At 31.6% G+C, this 19,882-nt stretch overlaps 1 protein-coding gene across 2 annotated transcripts in view; it reads right to left on the bottom strand.

Moving 5' to 3' along the window:
• CEP290 (centrosomal protein 290) overlaps positions 1-19,882 on the bottom strand; it is an 88,899-nt gene that overhangs the window by 22,352 nt on the left and 46,665 nt on the right. For both annotated transcript variants that reach the window (XM_033116923.1, XM_033116924.1), the window contains 14 exons: positions 18,876-19,081; positions 17,786-17,937; positions 15,906-16,017; positions 14,831-15,286; positions 13,683-13,847; positions 12,973-13,080; positions 12,629-12,763; positions 11,192-11,458; positions 10,458-10,565; positions 9,596-9,795; positions 6,856-7,069; positions 5,762-5,899; positions 4,038-4,259; positions 3,570-3,692 (listed from right to left, as the gene is read on the bottom strand). In XM_033116923.1, the coding sequence (XP_032972814.1) occupies positions 3,570-3,692; positions 4,038-4,259; positions 5,762-5,899; positions 6,856-7,069; positions 9,596-9,795; positions 10,458-10,565; positions 11,192-11,458; positions 12,629-12,763; positions 12,973-13,080; positions 13,683-13,847; positions 14,831-15,286; positions 15,906-16,017; positions 17,786-17,937; positions 18,876-19,081 (2,606 nt within the window). The remainder of the gene's footprint in view (positions 1-3,569; positions 3,693-4,037; positions 4,260-5,761; positions 5,900-6,855; positions 7,070-9,595; positions 9,796-10,457; positions 10,566-11,191; positions 11,459-12,628; positions 12,764-12,972; positions 13,081-13,682; positions 13,848-14,830; positions 15,287-15,905; positions 16,018-17,785; positions 17,938-18,875; positions 19,082-19,882) is intronic.

Raw genomic sequence — 19,882 nt, forward strand, 5'->3', positions numbered from 1 at the left:
AGGAAGAACATTATCAATATTTTTTTAATTTCATTTTAAGAGTTATCAATTACAGTTTACTAGTACAAGGGTAAAACTAAACTTCTTAGAAAATAGTAAACAGGTTCTAACTTCTACAATCTTTAGGCACGCCACGCTATTCACAAAAACGCCCTTCAGTTTATGAATTCTGTATTCTATAACTTGAGAAATGAAATTGTGTAGAACAGTTTGGATTAATGCCAACACCCTAAAGGAGTCTTCACATGAAGATGTTAATACAGACGACCATGACTACAGTAACCTTCTAACAAAGAATCTATATGTACAAATGACCAACACAGTTTTGTCCCCCGACAGCAATCTCCTAACATCATGGCCCCTTCAAATATTCAATGCACATTACTTCTCTTATTCAACAGATATTTACTGAGTGCTAACCAGGCACTAGGTACTACTTTAGGCATAGGAATAGAAGCAATAATAAACCAAACAAAACAATTCTATCTTCATGGACAGTAGAATTTAGTTTACAGAGGATGGGTGGGTGGATTAGGGAAAGGGGGCAAACATTTAGAAAAAACAAGAAAAATTGTAGTTATGTTAGTTGGTGATAAGTCCTAAAGGGGGTGAGCAGGAAAGGGAATTAAGGCCCTTCAGGGATAGGTGTCATGGCTTGTTATAAGAGAGAAAGTGTCCAAGGAAAGTGCCGAACAATCCATGTACTGAACAACTCCTAAATTTTCTACTGCACGTTTATACGTATAGTTAAAAATTCTTTTCACGGTTGTCTGAGCTAAGAACTTATATTTTCATTCTACTACGCAATTTTTTAATGGTTTTACCATGTACTAAATTTTCTATGAATACAACAGCCTTCCTTTTAAGTCTGTCGACATCATATTGAAAACTGTACCAACAATTGTTCACCATTTTGGAAATCAAATTACAAATGGCAATGCCATTGTGACAATATAAGCTGCCAATAGAATACATTTGCTTCAGTCTGAATTCGCATTAACATTACCTAAAGGTCAAGGCTACTTCATTATGTTTTCTAGTGCAATCATTCCAGAGCATTTACATGTTGAAATATGAAAAACATATGTATTTATTATTTTTATAAATTATTTTCCTTTTATGTTTCTCCTTTATATTTCATTTAGGGCATTTACAATGGTATTTTTGAAGTTATGCATGTAGATACGACTTTATATTAACCATGACTTTCATTTGGAATAGTGAGGGGACATTATGAAACATTATATTTACTTTAAAAGAGAATGTTGGGGCTTGAAAGGATTAAAAACCATAAGTTAAAGTCAAATACCCAGTTTAAAGTCAAATGCCCAACTAAGATAAGTTGCCCTATCAAGCCTATCTTTTGTGCTGCTGGGTAATTTTTTACCTTTTTTTACTTAGTTCAGCTAACAAGTACTCTTTAAAAAAATGTAAAAACTTCGGTAAATGTTTGACAATCATTAACTTCTATTTTTTCTGAAATATATACAAGGAATTTGGTATATCTCCAGAAATATAAATATTAGTTGGGGGCATAAGGTATGTCATAAATAATTCTACAGCGTATAGCGCTTTGTAGGGACTGGGCAATTCTATCCCATCTGACATCACCCCCTGAAGAACTCAGGAAAGAAAAGCTGAAATAATTCAAAAATCAACAACAACAACAACAGAAAACAACAAAGGCAAATATCACCAAGGGTCTATTTGAGACTGAGGGAGGAAAAGGGAGAAAAGAGGATACGAAGAGTAGTTTTCATGTTTTCTGTACCAATATCCTCTTATGCATAGATTTCAGAATAATGTTATTGCATTTGAAAATTTTCATTCATTCCACAAATACTGAGCATCCACCATGTGCTAGGGACTGTTCTAGGAGCTGAGGATACAACAATAAACAAACAGGCAAAGTTCCTGCCATCAAACCTTACAGTCCAAAAGATGAACACATAGCTAAGTAAATCTCTAGTATGTCAGACAGTAGTAAGTGCTATGGAGAAAAGTAAAGCAGCATAATAAAAATAGGACAGCAAGCCATGGGAGTGGATTTTGTTATATAGAGAGTATAGACATTGTTTATAGAGAAAACAATGTTGAAATTTCAATAAGAAAGCATTCTTTGAGTACAAAAACATTCATAAATTGGAAATGCCCAGCACTGTGGAATCTGAAAGAATATTCTCACTAGATTCTTGGATATAGATTTTAAATCAGTGTAACTCTCTGTGTTCTTTTTCTAGTTAGTAATAATATCATACACTGGTACGGACATGATGGCTTACAAAAAACTTTCATTTCATTGTCAAAACAATCTTGAGACACTGGCAATGCAAATAGTATTATCTGTTTTAAGGAGAAATAAGCTGAAGCACAGAGGTTAGGAGTCCAGGCGAAGCCCCAAGGCTATTGAGGTATTCTGATACGAATCAGGTTAGGAACTGGTATCCAAGAATTAGACATTTGCCCAAGTACGGAGGCAGTGAAGACACCAATCTAGAAAAGTAGACAGTCTGGGCTTGCAGTTTTCACCAACAAAGCTTCTGACAGCAAGTATGTTGTGGATCCATGTATATCAATTACATAATTATATGTGGATCCATATATAAATGCAAACATTTTATCCAAAATTTTACTGACCTTGGTGAATTTTCATAGAGAAAACATTTTGTTTGGTAATACACTGTTAAAACATTTAATCCTATTTCCTATTTTCTATACAGAGTCACTAAAGCTACATAATTTTCTTTTCTATTTCCATGTTATTAAAATTATTTTATAGAAATTGAATATTTCTGGGTAAATTTTTCCTAATTATAGTTTCTTTGTTGTGATTTTCTTCAGGGGCAAACATTACTACTAGCACCAATATTTCCCAGGTCACTTTTGATATTTTCAGTGCTACCAACAAGATATGTCTTCAGTTTATTATTTGTAACAAACTTAATTATATGTATTTTAGCCAATTTTATTTTTTCTTTGGGTTGATTATTTCTATCAATAATTTTTATTATAAAATAGTATACTAGTTAACTTGTAAGAGAATTTTAAGCAATTCTTCCCACATGACAGAATCAATTTATGAGTGGGTTATTTAATATTACTGTAAGTATTGAATATATTCCAAATAAGGTTCTTTACCCTGAAATAACAGTCAAGTCTACTGACGGATAAAAAGGACTCATTTGGTCAAGACAGAAGACTAAAAATGCCCAGCTTTCTTTTCCAAAGGTCAAATCACCAATATGTAAACAATTACAACGGGAAGAAGTGATAAAGACAGTTGGATATGTAACGTGTGAAGAGATTTTGGAGGAAGACGTCATAATATAATATCAAGAATATGACATGGCGATGATGTAATAATTTCCAAATAAGAGTTACATTATAGGTGTCTCCTCAAGCACACTTGTAAATTCCTAAAGAACAGAAACTTGTCTTAGACTTCTCCACATTATCCAGTACCATTCATAGTATTACTAGGTCTTTAAATTAATATAGTATATTAGCTGTTCCTCAATACATACTTAACAGTCTATTACTTAAACATATCAGTATGTTTCTTCACATACCTTTTCTTTCATAGGCTTTATTTCTATCTCATCCACCTTTCTTTCTAGTTGACTTTCTAGCTTTTTAATTTTCTTTTGGAGTTCTTCAATTAAACTTTGTTTATTATCTATCAGAGGTTTGCCCTGAAAAATAAGATGTACTTTAACATTTTATAAGTTAAAAAGTATCAAATAAAATACACAACAAATATTCCAATTAAAGAAATTTTCTGAGATTATAGCTTACCATACTTTCTAAATGACACTACTGATATATATATAACATGGTAGCTGCTTGGGCATTTTAATAAGGTATGTTATGCCAAAATTATAAATACAATAGAGATCACTGAAGTAATTAGCTACATTAATCAAGGTGATTTGAAAGCTAGCTTTAGCAAATATTATTTATAAAATTCAAGAGTGGGAATCAACTGCTACCTATATATTATAAATCGAAGACATTTTCACCATTAAATATAAAATTACCTGTAATCCACTAGTTAGTCTTCTAATTTGCCTTTTCAGTTCATCATTCTCTTGATCAATTCCATCTTTCTCTCTAAGTATCTTATTATAGGCTCTTTGTTTTTTTTGTAGTTCATTGGTTAAGTCATTCAAATTATCAGTTAGTGAGTTTTCTCTGTTTTTACTTGTTTTAAGAGCTTCTTTCAATTTTAAAAGATTTTCACTTAAATCTTCAATTTGTGACTAATATAAAATAAAGAAAGGCTTACTTCATAAATCTTCACCAAGTATCAATGATAAAAGCAAAGTAATCTGAAAATACACCATTAATACTTAAGAAGAAAGTTTTAATCTAAATGTTTAAGTACACACGGAAAAAAAACACACAAACTACATATTTTTTTCCATCTTCATTTCCAATAAACCAAGTCTACTTTGAGTTAAAAAAATAAAACATGAAGAAACAGTTTAGAGCAATTACTCTTCAACAAACACCAAGAACCAAAATTTTCTCAAATAAGCAAATGTTTCATTATGGCTGAATTTTAATTTATTAAAGAAACAAGCACATACCAACGTACACAGTAATGTTTTAAACACTATGAAGCATAAGAGTAGTATAAACAAAATCTTTGACTAGAAGTAGTTTCTAATCGACTTTGTAAGGACAAAATATGAAAGAGTAACTTGTAATACCAGATGTATACATAAGAAAGTATATATATAGAAGAGTTCCCAGCTGTCCTATACAGTACCAGTGATGGGAGTACTGGTACTTAATATACATTTTGTTGAATAAATTATTACAGGCCAAACGCATTATTAATACCACTAATAGGAAATAAGTAGTATTATAATGCGGTTAGAAGAAAAACCAACTTTCCTGGAGCCAAAAAAGGCTTCGAGGAAAAGGACTTGAAGAATGTGAAGAGGTCAAAGAAGATGTTTCAGGCTAAGAGAAAGGTATTAAATGAAGAAGACATCAATAAAGGCTTATTCCTATTTATATATTTATTACTTAATGGATTTTTACTGTCAACTATACTCATAATCTTGATAGGTGCAATAGATTTAAAAAACTGAGTGAAATCCAATCCTCATACAGTTTAATGGTGATGAAGAGTATATACAAATAAACCAAGAGTACATCAAAATTACAAGCAAAAACACTATATAAAAAGATTTTTCATTTCACCCAGAATATAGTACATGAAACTTTGTGTAAATAAATTTGAAAATCCTTATGACATATACATGTTTTGGAAAAAAAGGTTTAAATTACCAAACCTAACAGCTGGGTAAGAAAATAATAAAATACATTGCCAAAAAATAAATAACTTCAAAAAAAGCCTTCAGAGCCAGGCAGTTCTATAGATTAAATGTCAAGGACTACATGATTTCCATAAACTATTTCAGGGAGTAAAAAAGGAAAGTTAAGTAATTCCTAGTATGAACTAGCAAAAACTAGATAGAAAATTTTGATATGGCAAAAGAAAACTAAACCAAAAGACCTACACATTTATCTCATTTATCAAAACAAGTAAAAAATCATAAGTAAAATGTTTCTTAAATTTAATTATACTAGGAAGAGTAGCTTATCATGGCCTATCCTTTGCAAATCCCAAAGATTACGATAACCAGTGATAAGTACAATAAAAATATCTATTGCTGAAGAAAAAAAGTGAATTGTCTTCCAGTGGAATTATCAGTAATTTTGTTATACTAATGAATGGACTGATGTTCACCTGTAGCTCTTTAGTATGTCGATCAACAATTTGCTGAACATTGAGACTGGCCTCTTTCTGAGAAGTTGCAGAAATAATACGTTCTTCAGCTGCTGCTGTCATTTCTGCCCGGAGTTCTAAAAGTGCTCGACTAAGTGCCTAAAAATTACAACATAAACACATTTTTTTTTGAAAAATTGGTATTTTAATGAGAAATATGTAATACAAAAAATAAATAAGCTTTATTACTTTCAACCATTTTTCCTAAAATACCATGTGTTTAATCAAGCATAATTCACAAACAACCCAATTTTTTCAAATGAATTTCCTTTAATAACTGAACTCAATTCTTTCCACATTGATTATGAGAATTCAAAATCTTGACAGTAATAATTTTGGGAACACAGCATTAAATCAGGCAATTTGTATTACAAAAATCAGGTATGTTTTGTTTTCAAATATTCAAATTTAGACATTTATCTGAATTTCTCAGGACATACTTCCATGTCAAATTAATTGGATTTAAGTAGACAAAGAAAGTCACAGAATTAAAAAAGGTGTTAAAGTTTGCCAATAAATTTCATGAGCCAGCATAGAAAAACAGTAGCACCTTCTAAAACAATTGAGTATATCAAATCTGAGATAAATTTAAAAAAACTAATAAATCTGATAATCCACTGACCAACTTCTCATACAACTCTCTGGTCTTCTTTAATCCTTCCTACTCACTGTCATATCTCCCTCTTAATCCTCAAACTGTTCAAAACTGTTCAATTATTCAAATTGTTCAAGAATCCTCAGTAGCATAAAATCCCAGTAAAAAAAGGAGAGGATATTATGGAGTTAACATTTCCCCTTATTTCCTACAGTTAACCCACAAATCAGGTAGCTGACAACATAAAAAGATAAGCTGGACTATATCTGCATTTAAACATTCCAACAATAAGGCTATTTAAAATAATTATCTTAAAAGACCTTGCTTAAATAGCATAAGGCTTATTTATATTCTTTATATTACAGCAGAGATAAATACTATCATCTTTTGCAAGTTTACTCTAAAAGCAACCTACCACATGTTATTTCCCAAATGTTGATAATTTTCTGTTGTTACTTACTTTTTGTTGTTTCTCTTTAAGGGCTAATTGGCTCTTTAACCTTTCTACTAAATTTCTCATTGTAGTTGTTGGAGCTCTTGAATTTGCTTCTTTTTGAGCCTGAAGTTCAGATTTTAAACTCTGTGACTCCTTTTGTGACTGGGCCAGAAGATACCTTAAATTCTCTACTTCTGCTTTCACTTTTTTCACTTCATCTGCATGGTTTTCTTGGAGCCTAATACAAGCAAACAAATGTATTGGTTGCTACAACTAACACTTTGATACACGTCACACAAAGAGCAAATGTTTGATCCTAAGTATTCTTATAACCTAAGTCTTGATCCAAATCCAAGAAGTGCAATTCTTTATCCCACTTAACTACTCTTAAACTTAACATAAAATAGACCTTTCCTTTCTAGTTTCTGTCTACTATTTTTGGTAACTATTGCACGAAGTAATTGTGTGGCTCTAGACAAATAATACAGAAAATGAACACAATAGCACTTTAAATACTGTGTCCTGCAAGATGTGACTGCTTCCTCTGTATCTGGGCTTCTCATCCATGGCACTATTGACTTTCTGACTGTGGCGGGGAGGGACATTGTAAGATGTTTAGCCCTGGCTTCTACCCACTAGATGCCGATAGTACCTCCTAGTTGTGACAACCAAAAATGTCTCCAGACATTACCAAATGTCTTGGGATGGGATGAGGGGGAGGGAGGAGAATTACTGAATAATTACCTCAGTTGAGAACCACTGCCCTATATGGTCATGTTTCAAAGACAACATGTCAACTTTCACAGAAATCACATGTACTATTCATTTGTTTATGGTTCTAAAATCACTAGTATTATATCTGTAACTAATATCTATTATCTACAGATACAGAAGTAGCTACTATCAGTGGACATTTAACTCAATTAATCCTACTGTCCATTCATCATTGGCAAGTCTGATATTCTAAATTACATCCAGTTCAGTGTGTATTTAGACACTGTATTAATAAGGTCATCAATATGGAGATTTAAATGATTAAACTCTGACAAGAAGAAGACTGTATTAAACTATGAACCTGTGTTCAATACTCTAAGACTCGTTGCTTACAGCAAAAAACTTGTCACTATAAATAATCATCAAATTCTGAAAATATAAGCTTTTACTAAAGAAAACACACAGATCTATAATTCCATAACACACATTAAAATATGCGTACTGTGGGTGATCTGATCATAAATGCCTAACACAGGTCATGGTGGGGAGTCAGACCCAGGCTTCTAACTTCTTTAGTAAAAGGTTTATCTTTGCTATAAGCAGCCCTGTCCATTGTTTCTGTGCACCTAGGGGTTTAACACACCTTTGAAATGCCTCTTTTTCAGACCCCTCCGAGAAAGCACATAATCTTGTTAATTATCCTGTAATCCAGTCCCCACCTTGCTTTCTCCCATCGCTGTCCCCTTTTGAATGCCAAATACATAAAAGAAACTGAAAACTGTCATTCTGGGAAGCACTTGGATGTCTGTTGAGAGATCTCCTTTGGCTCAGATAAACTGTAAATAAACTCATAAAAGTTTCCTACAGGTTTGGATGTTCTTACATTGACAATACCAATTTGCACAGAGAATAAAAGTATAATTTTAGACTAAAATGGCATGGCAAAATGCAAAACAACTACTGTGGCAAAAAATAAAAATAAAAAAATACATACACACACACACACACACATACACACGGTAATTTGAAAAGATGGTTGTTTTCAACACCCAGGAATTAGGTTCAAAAGCAGAATTTTACACTCTAAAACATGGCAGAGACTAACTATACCAAAAATAACATCTCAAATATAAAATTTAACAGACTAGGGAAGATTAGATTAAAAAGATACCCGATGTTATTGTTAAATCTCTTTTAAAGAATAATTTCTTTAAAGTGTCAGCTTCTTAAAGCAAAAGTAATATTCATTCTGTCAGAGGCATCTTGGATAAGTGAGTAAAGAATCAAAGGTTCTATGACAGCTTCAGAGCTAGAATGGAATTATAAGTCAAATAGTTCAACTCATTTTTCTCAGATAAATCAAGGTGCAGAGAGAAAGTTCTACGACGATTACAAAATACATAACTATAAACCTAGTTAAGGTTTCAAATCTACATTCTGATAAATTGGTTGAGCAATGTTTAAAGTCTCTAATACAGAGATGAATGCTGTGAACCCCCTTACTGTCAATATGGTTAATAAAAAAATAGCTAATTTTTCATTCAACAACATTTTTTGAACCTCTACAATGTACCAGAAACTGTTATAGATGTATAAACAAAAGTTTTATATTTATTTGTTACTTTATAGTTTTCAAATTACTTTCATATACTTTCATTACTTTCAAATGAGTTAAGTATCATTTGGCCTTCAAATAACCACTCTGAAAGAGCCACGATAAGTGTTGTTATTTCCATTTTACAGATGACGAAACGGAAGTTACGGAGGTTAAAAACAAGATTCTGGACCAGAATTTGGGTTGGCATTTGAGTCAGACTGACTAGATTCAAATTGTGATTTTCCACCTCCTCCCAGGCATGTTACTGAGCCTTCCTGTGGCCAAGTTTCCTATGTGAAAAATGGGGAGAATATGACCTATGTTATAAGTAGTTCTGAGGCTAAAACGAGATAATATACATAAAGTTTTTAGAGCAATGCACAACGCTTACGTTTATCCTCATCAGATTATTATTACATTTACCTATTTTTAGAACATACTTCTAAGACTTACCGTAATTTAACGTTTTCAAATTCTTTGATCTTTAATTTGGTGATTTCTTTTTGTCTCTCTAAATCTTGGGATACCTTTTTTAGTTTGACCAAAAGTGTGGAGAGAGAGTCATCTTGTTCTGCTACTGTCTGTTCCATCTCAGCCAGACGCATAAAATGCTTGATGGTAGGAACTGGGGTAGGAGACTGTTTTATTAAATCCTATGAAGTATGAATAAATTAGCCATGAACATGTACAACTCAATGCCATAATTATTCCATAATTTTAATTTGGTTCCTCAAATGATCAAGAATAATATCTGATTTAAAATTTAACAGGCGATGAAAGCTTAAAGAAAAAAACAGAAAATAGAGATCATACTCTCTGTCTTCCCAGGATCTAGCAAAGTGCATACACGCTGTGGAGGGTCAATAAATGCGGATTGAATTAATGAGTTAAGGCTCAAGGACACTAAGATTTGCATGTTAGGAGATGAAAAAGAGATCATTTCATACATGCAGAAGATCAAAAGAGGCAAGTATGAACTGGACTCAGAACAGGAAAATCAGTTAGATATTGGTAAGCTTATATAATAAGCAGAATTTGAAAACAAAAGACTGAGGACAGATCATGGAAGCCCTCGAGCACATGGTTAAAGAATATAAACATGATTTTGTAGGCAGCAGCGAGATACTAACGGATGTGGGTCTGGGAAAAGAATGATCAGAGCTGTGTTTTTAGAAGATTATTCTGACAACAAAAATAGGATGGCTTCCCTCTCTCCCCCCAAAAGCAAAACAAAAACAAAAACAAGGGAGCTAAATTTTCAAGTATATGGTCTTGAAAATCTATAAAGAATAGAACAAAGTTCTTAGAATCTTACCCAAGCTGTTTGTTTGAATTTATTGAGTGAACTATCAGCCTGTAGTTCCAGTTTATGATGAAGAACGTGAAGGTCTTCCTCATGTTTCTTTACAAGTTCTCTTTGCTCCTGTTTTGCAGCAAATCAAAACTGTACCTTAAACTATGATTTCAATAAATTCACATTCTAGAGGTCTTAAACATGTGTTATCTTTAATTTTCCCAAATCCCTATGAGATAAAGAAGCAACACTTATATATTTACATATATATTTACAATAGTATGCATTTCCGCTAGCACCTGTTCAAGTGAACAAGTCCAGCCTTAGATCATAGTTTAATGTTAGTATTAGAATAATATGCATCCATCATCTTTTAACTTGTTTCTAGGAATTTTTTAAATGTAGATTCCACCCTTCACCCCTCAAAAGTTCTAGCAAATCTGATTTCACTGATTACGGTTGTGACAGATTTCATTCAAACTTACTGCCTCAACTTTTACATACAAACTCAACAGATATTTTTCAATATCATACAGATGCACCATGACAACTATTCCTCGTTTAATCAGTCCATAAGAGAAAGATTAAAATACACAAACTTCCAGTTTTACTGACAGATCTGTAATCCAATCACTTGAAAGTAACAATTCTCAAACAATCATTTGAAAGCAAGAAATGAACTACTACATCAGGGCAGAATAGTATTTGCATTTGACTAACAAACCTAAGTAAAATAGCACAACATAATAAAATACCTCTCTGGCTTTTTCCAGAAGATGCTGATATTTCTTTAACACTTCTTCCTTTTGATTTAACCTTGCTTGCATGTTTGCAATGGTCTGTTGAGCAATTTTTAGTGTGCGATGTGACTGTGGTTCCACCTCTTTTCTGCCTAGGTCAGCTATGAGCTTTTCTCGTTCAGCAGTGGCAGGCAGCCGAAGCCTCAGCTCACTGATTATTTTGTCTCTTGACAGAATATTTTGCTCTGCTAACCGTACAGCAGATTCTTTTTCTTTTAGCTTCTGCAATGATCAAATCATAATAAATCATTAAAGTATATTTTTTGTTTTAAAAATGTTTCATCTGAATTTCAGTTATAAGTTAAAAAAGGAGTTTCCCTTTATTTTTCACATCATACTTGTAATAGCCAAATGATATTCAGTAAGGTTAATTAGATTACATTTCTATGTGACAGCATAGTTATCTGTGTGTATATTTTATTTATTTATTTATTTTATTTATTTACATGTGTTAGAAACTTCATTGTTATGATGAAAATGGAATTTAAGGTACTTTATATGTATCTTATAGTTTTAGAACTAAGAATGTGTGGTGTTGCTAGATTTAGAAAGGAAATGTAATAAATCATTCCTTTTATTTCAGTCCATTGACTATCAGAGCACTAGAAGAATAACTCATAAAACTTAGCTGAGTATAAAAATTAGAACTTTAGTGGCCCAGGTCAATGAATCACTATTATACAATCTGTGGTTTATGAAGATTATTCAAGAAGATTAAGTCAGATGTTTTAAATGAAGTAACTCAGTGGAAAGTCACATAAATGACAAATCTTACGATTACTGAAGAAAATCTAAGTTTCCTTAATTGATTAAAAATATGTACTTTTACTAGCAAAATTGTTTTTAAATGTACTTGCTTAGATGTAAATTAAAAGGAAAATCATATTCAGTTTATTATATTCTGTATAATTTAATAAAGAAGACAGATTTGATTACCAATCAAATTTAAAAGCTAGATTAAACTAAAAAGTAATTTCTAGCTCTTTTTCAAATCCTTTAACCACCCACAAAAGGAATGAACTAGAACTAATTCATAGAGAACACAACATGCACTTCAAATAAAACATAAAACAAGGATGAAAACAATTCTTGATGATACAGAAGGTAATATATTGCTTATAAAACTATAATCAAAGGTTCTTGTTTCCTTCCATGCTCACTACTACTAATCAGTGAGCTCAAAAGTGACAAGTATTGATTAAATGAATAATGAATTCATATCAGCTATACATCTGTGGTTCTTTATTGGCTATAAGAAACATAATGGGAGAGTAGAAGAGTGGAATTAGCAACAGATTCATCATTCTATACGTTATCCTCATTAAAAATATTATTTAGAAAATTCCACATACCCAATAATACCCTAATCAAAATGCAAATTTTTCGAATTACCTCTTCTAGTGATTTGCAAGTTGCCCGTGTTTCCAGGATTATTTGAGCATTCTCCTTAAGTTTTCTTAGAGCAATCTCAAGTTGATTTGGAAGGGGCAAACTAGGGTCTGGCATGGATCCTGTAACCTCTTCAAACTATTAAGAAAAATAGCATTAAAAAAAAAAATAATTGTAGCATTGAGAAAAACAATATTAATTTTTATAACTATATGACAAGATATGGTTAAACCCCACTTATATTTGAAATATAAAAAGATAAATTAAAATTCCATCTGACTTTAGAAACCATTGGTTAACATTATAGGCCATGCTACAGAGTAGCAAACAGGATTAATTACTCATACCTTTTGTGCTTCTTTTAATATTTCATTTTGCTGACGGTCAAAAATGTCTAGTTGACGTTCCAGCTCAACTTCTCTTTGATCCCAGGCCATTTGCCTTTCTTCATGAAACTGAAAAAATACAGTTTGTGTCAGACACACACAGAGACACTCACCAAGCAATTAACAAGAATTTTTACATACATTTTCTTATTTAATCCTCATGATAACCCTTTGAGGTCACTATTCTCATTTTATGGGAAAAGGAAGCAAATTCAGAAAGGTGAAGAAACTTGCCTAAGATCATAGAGATAAACAAATGTGGAGTTAGGTTTTCAGTCCTTCCATGCATCCATTCATCCATCCATCCATCCATCCATCCATCCATCCACCCAAAACACATTTAATGACATGTACTATGTGCCAAGCATGATTCTAGGCAATGCAAACATAGTAGTGAACAAAGCCATGTCCCTTTCACCATGGAATGTATATATTCACTAATAAGGGGCAGAGACAAATGTGCTTATGTATTGTTCCCTTTAAGTTTAAGACAACTATTACAACATAAATAAATATGTATTTTTAGAATGGTTTAGACAATAAGGTATTGAATATTTTATACCAGAATAACGGGAGCTAAATTCAAATAGGAGAATGATGTAGTCACACACACAATGTTCTTACGTTTAAAATCTTAGCAACAAAACATCAAAATAAATATGAAATGAAACCTTGTTCTGCTGCACAATTTCTTCCTCCAGACTGCTGATTGTATGCTCATATTCAGAAATTATATTATTCAAATATTTTATTTCTTCTTTATCCTTGACCAATTCGCGATTTAGTTTAAGCTCTTGAAGACGGAGTTCTTCTATTTTCATATGCCAACTGATTACCTAAAGGTTTACAAATTTTATATATATAAATGTAAATGCCATATAATACCGTATTTTGCCGTGTATAATGCGCACTTCTTTGTCCAAATTTGTGCGGGAAAAATAAGCATGTGCATTATACATGGGTAGAACTAATTCCCTACCTATATAAATGTTTTTAATTCCTTTATTTATCCTTATGAGTTAAAAGTGTAACTCTAGAAATCAATAATGATATCCGTATGTAAAATAATACCCTGGAATACGATTATCGGTTTTGTTGAACTTAAAACAAACTTGCAATGACAAAGAGTTCTGGGCCTTCTATGGATGCGTAAACATCATAAATTTGTTACCAATACATAAAATTTCTTGTACCTTGTATCTGTTCTTTTGTTTTGTAATTATTTGTTACATAAAATTTCTTGTACCATATGTTAAAAATAAATGCTGAAATTCCTTTATAATACAAAAAACAATTGCTAAATGTAAACAAATAAAAATTTGAATCAAAGAATTAAAAAGAAAGATTATTTTCCCCGAAAGTTTGGACCAAAAACATGGGTGCTCATTATACATGGGAGCGCATTATACACAGAAAAATACAGTAATATATTCCTCCACAGATCCTAATGATTTTAAATTAAGTTAATGGACATTCTATAATAAAATAAAACATAAAATTATCATTGCTTGAGACACATGACAGTTTATTTAGAATTTCCATAGAATTTTCTAAAAACATGTAAGATCTTAACATAATACATCCTTCAAATTATGTTTGAGTGGATATCATTAACATCATTCATTCATTTATTCATTTAGTTTTATGTATTTAGTGGGTACTTATGTAAGCAAAGCCCTTCATTTATAAAATCTAAATTCTTAACTTACAATTGGAATTTTGGTCATATATTAAGCATTTTTCATATATGCACATATTAAGAACTTAAAATTATTATGCAATTTTTTTGGAAATACTGAACTTAAAAATCAATGTTTACCTTTTGGGCCCCCCTGGTATCCTTTAAAGTGCTTATCAACTCTTCTAGCCCCTTTAACTTTAATTCCATCTCCATTGTTTTGTTCTCCATATTTCTATGTTCTTGTTGAGAATTTTTCATTTCTTGCATTATCTTCAGTTTGTCATTTTGTAACTGAATCATTGTTTTAGAGAACTTTTCCTGTTGTGCCAAGGGTAGAGCTCCACTGAACTGGCGTCGTAGGGATTGAACTGTTTGGCGCAGATGTTTTGCTCTGTTTCTCCCCTCCAAACGGGCATAATAGAGAGTCTGTTCTTTTTCATCAAGTTTCTGTTCTAAGCGCAAATTATAGGCCTCCATCTTCTGCAGCTTAGATGTAACCAACTCCAATTTACCAAGAGCAGTTGCCTCACTAATTTGAAGAGAAACAATGTGTTGGTGCAACTTGGCAATTAGTGCCTTTTCATCAGACTGTGCCTAATATAAAAAAAATATATATATTTGTAGTAAGTTTCAAGTTTTCCCAATGAAACTGATCATGGATTTAATATCATAATTTAATAAATAAAATTTAAAAGTGTGTTACAGGAGAACCTAAAAAAACTAACCTTGCTTTAATACAAATTACCAAAGAATTGTAAAGAAATAAACCTTACAATCAAACACATTTAAAATCCAAATCTGGCATCTAAGTAACAGTTGGAATATTACTGTATTTTCTTAACTTCCATATCTAAATAATAATACTGATATAATACTAATGCAGACAATGTGTTTTTTTAATCCTAAAAAAGTACATGAGAATATATGAAAAGCTACATAAAGCTATAAGAGAAAATATTGTTCTAAAAGACCTATTTCTTCTCACTGTCTTAGCTTTGATCAGCAGCCAGCAAAATGCATTTGTAAGTTTTTAAATACTTTTCTGTATTATGAATGATATTTCAAATTAATGAGGTTTAATCAGGTTCCTTAACAACAATAGGAACCTCTTTTTGATATAGTCTCTGATTAAAACTAAAAAATCATTCCAATATCTAATATGAATTTAGGAAAAAGAAAAAAATCTATATAGATGAGCCAATATTATACATACCTGATAGTCTAACAGTTGCATTCTGATGGACTCTACTTCTTTTTCCCTGGACTGTTGTTGTACATTCAAAATTTCAACTTGACTTTTGGCAATGTCAGAAATCTCTCTCAGTCTAGGAAATGATAAGTTATTTCAGAAATTACTAGGTACATTTTCTAAGTAAATCAATAGCAGGATTTCAAATTTCTAGACCCTTGGAAAAGCCATTAGTTTCCAGCGTCTCTTCTTTGTATGAAATACTAAAACTAAGTTTCCTAAATTGTTTCATAAAACTTAAATCCATGAGAGGTTAACAAGTGTTCTGTTAAAAAAACTCCATTCCCAACATCCCTCCCCCTTGAAAATTCATAATAAGTAGAATCATATTAAATGTCCTGAGAAGTTTTGTGTGTGTGTGTGTTGTTTTTTTTTTGTTGTTGTTGTTCTTTTTAAAGTTTATTGAGGTGAAATTGTTAGTAAAGTTACATAGATTTCAGGTGTACAATTCTGTATTACATCATCTATAAATCCCATTGTGTGTTCACCATCCAGAGTCAGTTCTCCGTCCATCACTATATATTTGATTCCCTTCTGAGAAGTTTTGAAGTGAAAAAAGATCTCAAACTGTATATATATAGCATTTCCCAATGTGTATGTCCAAAGAACTCCTCTCCCACACTTTTTTCTTAAGACATGTATTATCATAGTTTGATATAGCTAGAATAAGGTTTTAAGTAGCTTTATTTGATATAACTATGTTAAGAATACAGAAATTAAAAATTCCTAGGTTCCCTACGTAATGTATGTTTTATTTTATTTTAATTTACAAGTTATGAGAAATGTGAAAAAAGAAAGATTATACATTTACTACAATTACAATAAAAGGGGGGGCTTGATGTTATTAAATTTCCTATATGACTATTGTGATAAGATTACACAGGTAAAGTAAAATGTATTTTATTTTGGGCTTGAATAATTTTATTTCAGTGTGACAGATAATTCAGGTTTCCTCTTATTGATTAGAAGCTCTCATTACCAGTTATATAAGTTTTGATTAACTAAAATATAATAAAATGAAATAGTTTATTTCAAAAGGTGGCGTCCATGAGATGAGAGAAAGAATAAAAAACCGCTGGGATATTCCTAAAAGAACTACCAAGTTTCCAAAAAATGGCTATAAATACGGGAAGGCTATAAAACACTTTTACTAGTTATTTGTGCTTGACAGATCAACTCGGGCATGCTCACACTCTTCTAGAGAAGTAACACATAATTACGAAGGAGAATGAGAACACAGCATCTACCTGGCATATTTTTACCCTTTACATATATTTTGTGTTCTAAGCAAACAAATTGTTTCCACACGTAAAATGAAAATAACAATGTTACTTCAGGGCTATTAAGTGGAACTGCATGGAGTTAATGTATGTTCAATACCTAGCACAGTATACATAGTAGATACCCAAAATTGAATCAAAAATCTGAATTTTTCAGTGTATTTTCACAGCGACCTTATGAAACAGATAGAAGAGGTACTATTACTTCCTTAATAAAGTAAACAAACTTAAGTTCAAGTAAATTAAATGTCTCTTCCTTCCAAAAAAGTACTAATGTAGAAGAACTAGATCTCATAAGGTCTTGATTCCAAGTTCAGCTCTTTATGCACTACTGTTCCTGGATTCTGAAAAGTTGTGAATATTGAGAAGTTATTTCCTCTTCAATATTATTATGTATCCCTGTTAAAAGTCAATCTTGTTAATATTATTTAACCATGTGCTTATAGAAAGAAACCAGTATCAACTGCCATATGAGCCCAATACCATATGAGTAATTCGGTTTCTTAAAGACAAATTAGAGTGGACACATCTAATCAAATGACCAGGAAGCTTACACGCACTCACTTTGACACTTCAACTTTTAGTTCCATTTCGTTCTTCTCTAATTCTAGAATCCGTTGTCTATCAGCATCACTCACTGTCTTGCTCACACTATCAGCTAATTCATCTCTTAACATCTGTTCCACCTTCTGTGCGTCCAAGTTGATTTTGGTAAGCTAAGAAAAAGTACCAAAAAATGTTCAGATACAACAGTTTTTGAAGAGGTTTTCCTTATAATTTAGCTTTTAGGGTCCCGCAGTTCTCTTTACTTTGTATTAGTCCAGATACTGAATTGAGTGTAAGGTATTAAGAACAGATGGAAGAGGATAAACAGAGAATCAGGAACAAATTATGCAAACTCTGGTTATATGCCAACGCACAAGAAGTCTTTTATATTAAGCAATTCACAATCTAATAATATCTGAATCTCTGATATTCTTAATTTGCTGGGAATGCAGTATACTCATTATGTTTTACTTCCATTATATAATATCACCTATAAATAAATCTGAATGAGTTAATAAAATCTTAATATGTTTTCAGTGACTCAGTTAAACAAACAAAATGACATACATGCTTTGAAAATTATACTAATTCTCAAGGTAACCAAACATACAAGAGTTACTTCATCATAAACTATTGAATATTTTGCAAACTGTATTTATTGCCAGCCACTTTAATAATTCTGATCATGTCAAAAAAGTCTAAAATCTCTTAATAAAATGTAAGTCCCTGAGAGCAGAGATTACTGTATTTTGTTTCCTGCTATAACTCCAGCCCTTATACAGTGTCTGGAATATAAGAGGCATTCGGTAATTATTTGTTAAATTAACAGATGGTAATGGAAGGCAATCCTATTATTAAGCAAATAACTTGTTTTGTATATTAAATCTAATAATATAATGCTGGTGAGAAGAACTCATTCATAGCAACATCTTTCCTTTTAAACGTTACAGATTTAAAAATACATCTTTTATTTTTATCAATTACATACACACAGCTACTACATTAATATGCTACTTCAGAGATGCCAACAAACCTCTTATATAACACAATGTCTACCATGACTAATTCCTTATTTTCTAATTACATGATAAAAATGATAATATCAAACCTCAGCGAATTTGGTTTCCAATTCAAAATTACGTTCTTCCATTTGTTTAAATGAAGTCCTCACGTGTTCGTACATTTTTTGACAATGTTCAGCCCGCTGCCTTTCATTTAATTCCTTCATCTCCAGCATAGTGATTTTTTTTGAAATAGAAGCAATCTCACTGTTGGTTATTGATTTCTTTGTTTTATCCATGTTAGGTTCATTTCCTGTATGCAACAATACTTAAGTCAATCTCATGCTGTTCCTATCAAAATTATATCCCAGATATTTTAGACATTGATAAGGGGGCAATATGGTTCAATGGATAACACATGAGCCTTTTAAATTATGACAGATCTTTTGATTCTAGTAATAGCTCTGTTACTTCCTGTTTGCATGCTGCCAATCCCATTTAATCTCTCTGGAACATTCATTCTTCATCAATCAAATGATAATAAAAACTATTCCACATAGGATTACTGAAACAACAATGTAAAACATGTAGTATAGATGGTGTCACATGTACAGAATCAAAAAAGGGTACATAAATATATTTTATTAACTGAAAGGACATAAACTATAGAGAAGCAACTCAGTGAAACATTATTTTATAAATGCAATTATTTTATTTTTAAAGTCTCACAGAGTTAAGCTGAAAGTAAAATATGAAGCCATGCAACTTAAAGATTTCATTAAATTTTTTTTTAACCATGAGTACTATTTCGCCTTTGTAAATATCTCATATCAAATATTTTAAATTAGTTGATCAGTTATTGTACCCTGATTATATAGTGAATGTCGCATGGCTTGTCTTTGGACACAAAAGTCTGGGGTTAAATGAAAGCAGAACGACAACACAAAACAACGCTGTTTACCGTGACAAGGCATCACGTAGGATTATAATTAGTTACTTTAGTCATTTTTTGAGAAGGAGAAAACTAATACCTTTGCTTTGCATAACAGACATGCTCTAGGGAAAAAACCCAATGCGGTAGTGTTCTATTTTTTTGAAAATCAATCATATGCTC

This window comes from Rhinolophus ferrumequinum, chromosome 10 (genome assembly GCF_004115265.2).
Source record: "Rhinolophus ferrumequinum isolate MPI-CBG mRhiFer1 chromosome 10, mRhiFer1_v1.p, whole genome shotgun sequence".
Taxonomy (NCBI): Eukaryota; Metazoa; Chordata; class Mammalia; order Chiroptera; family Rhinolophidae; genus Rhinolophus; species Rhinolophus ferrumequinum.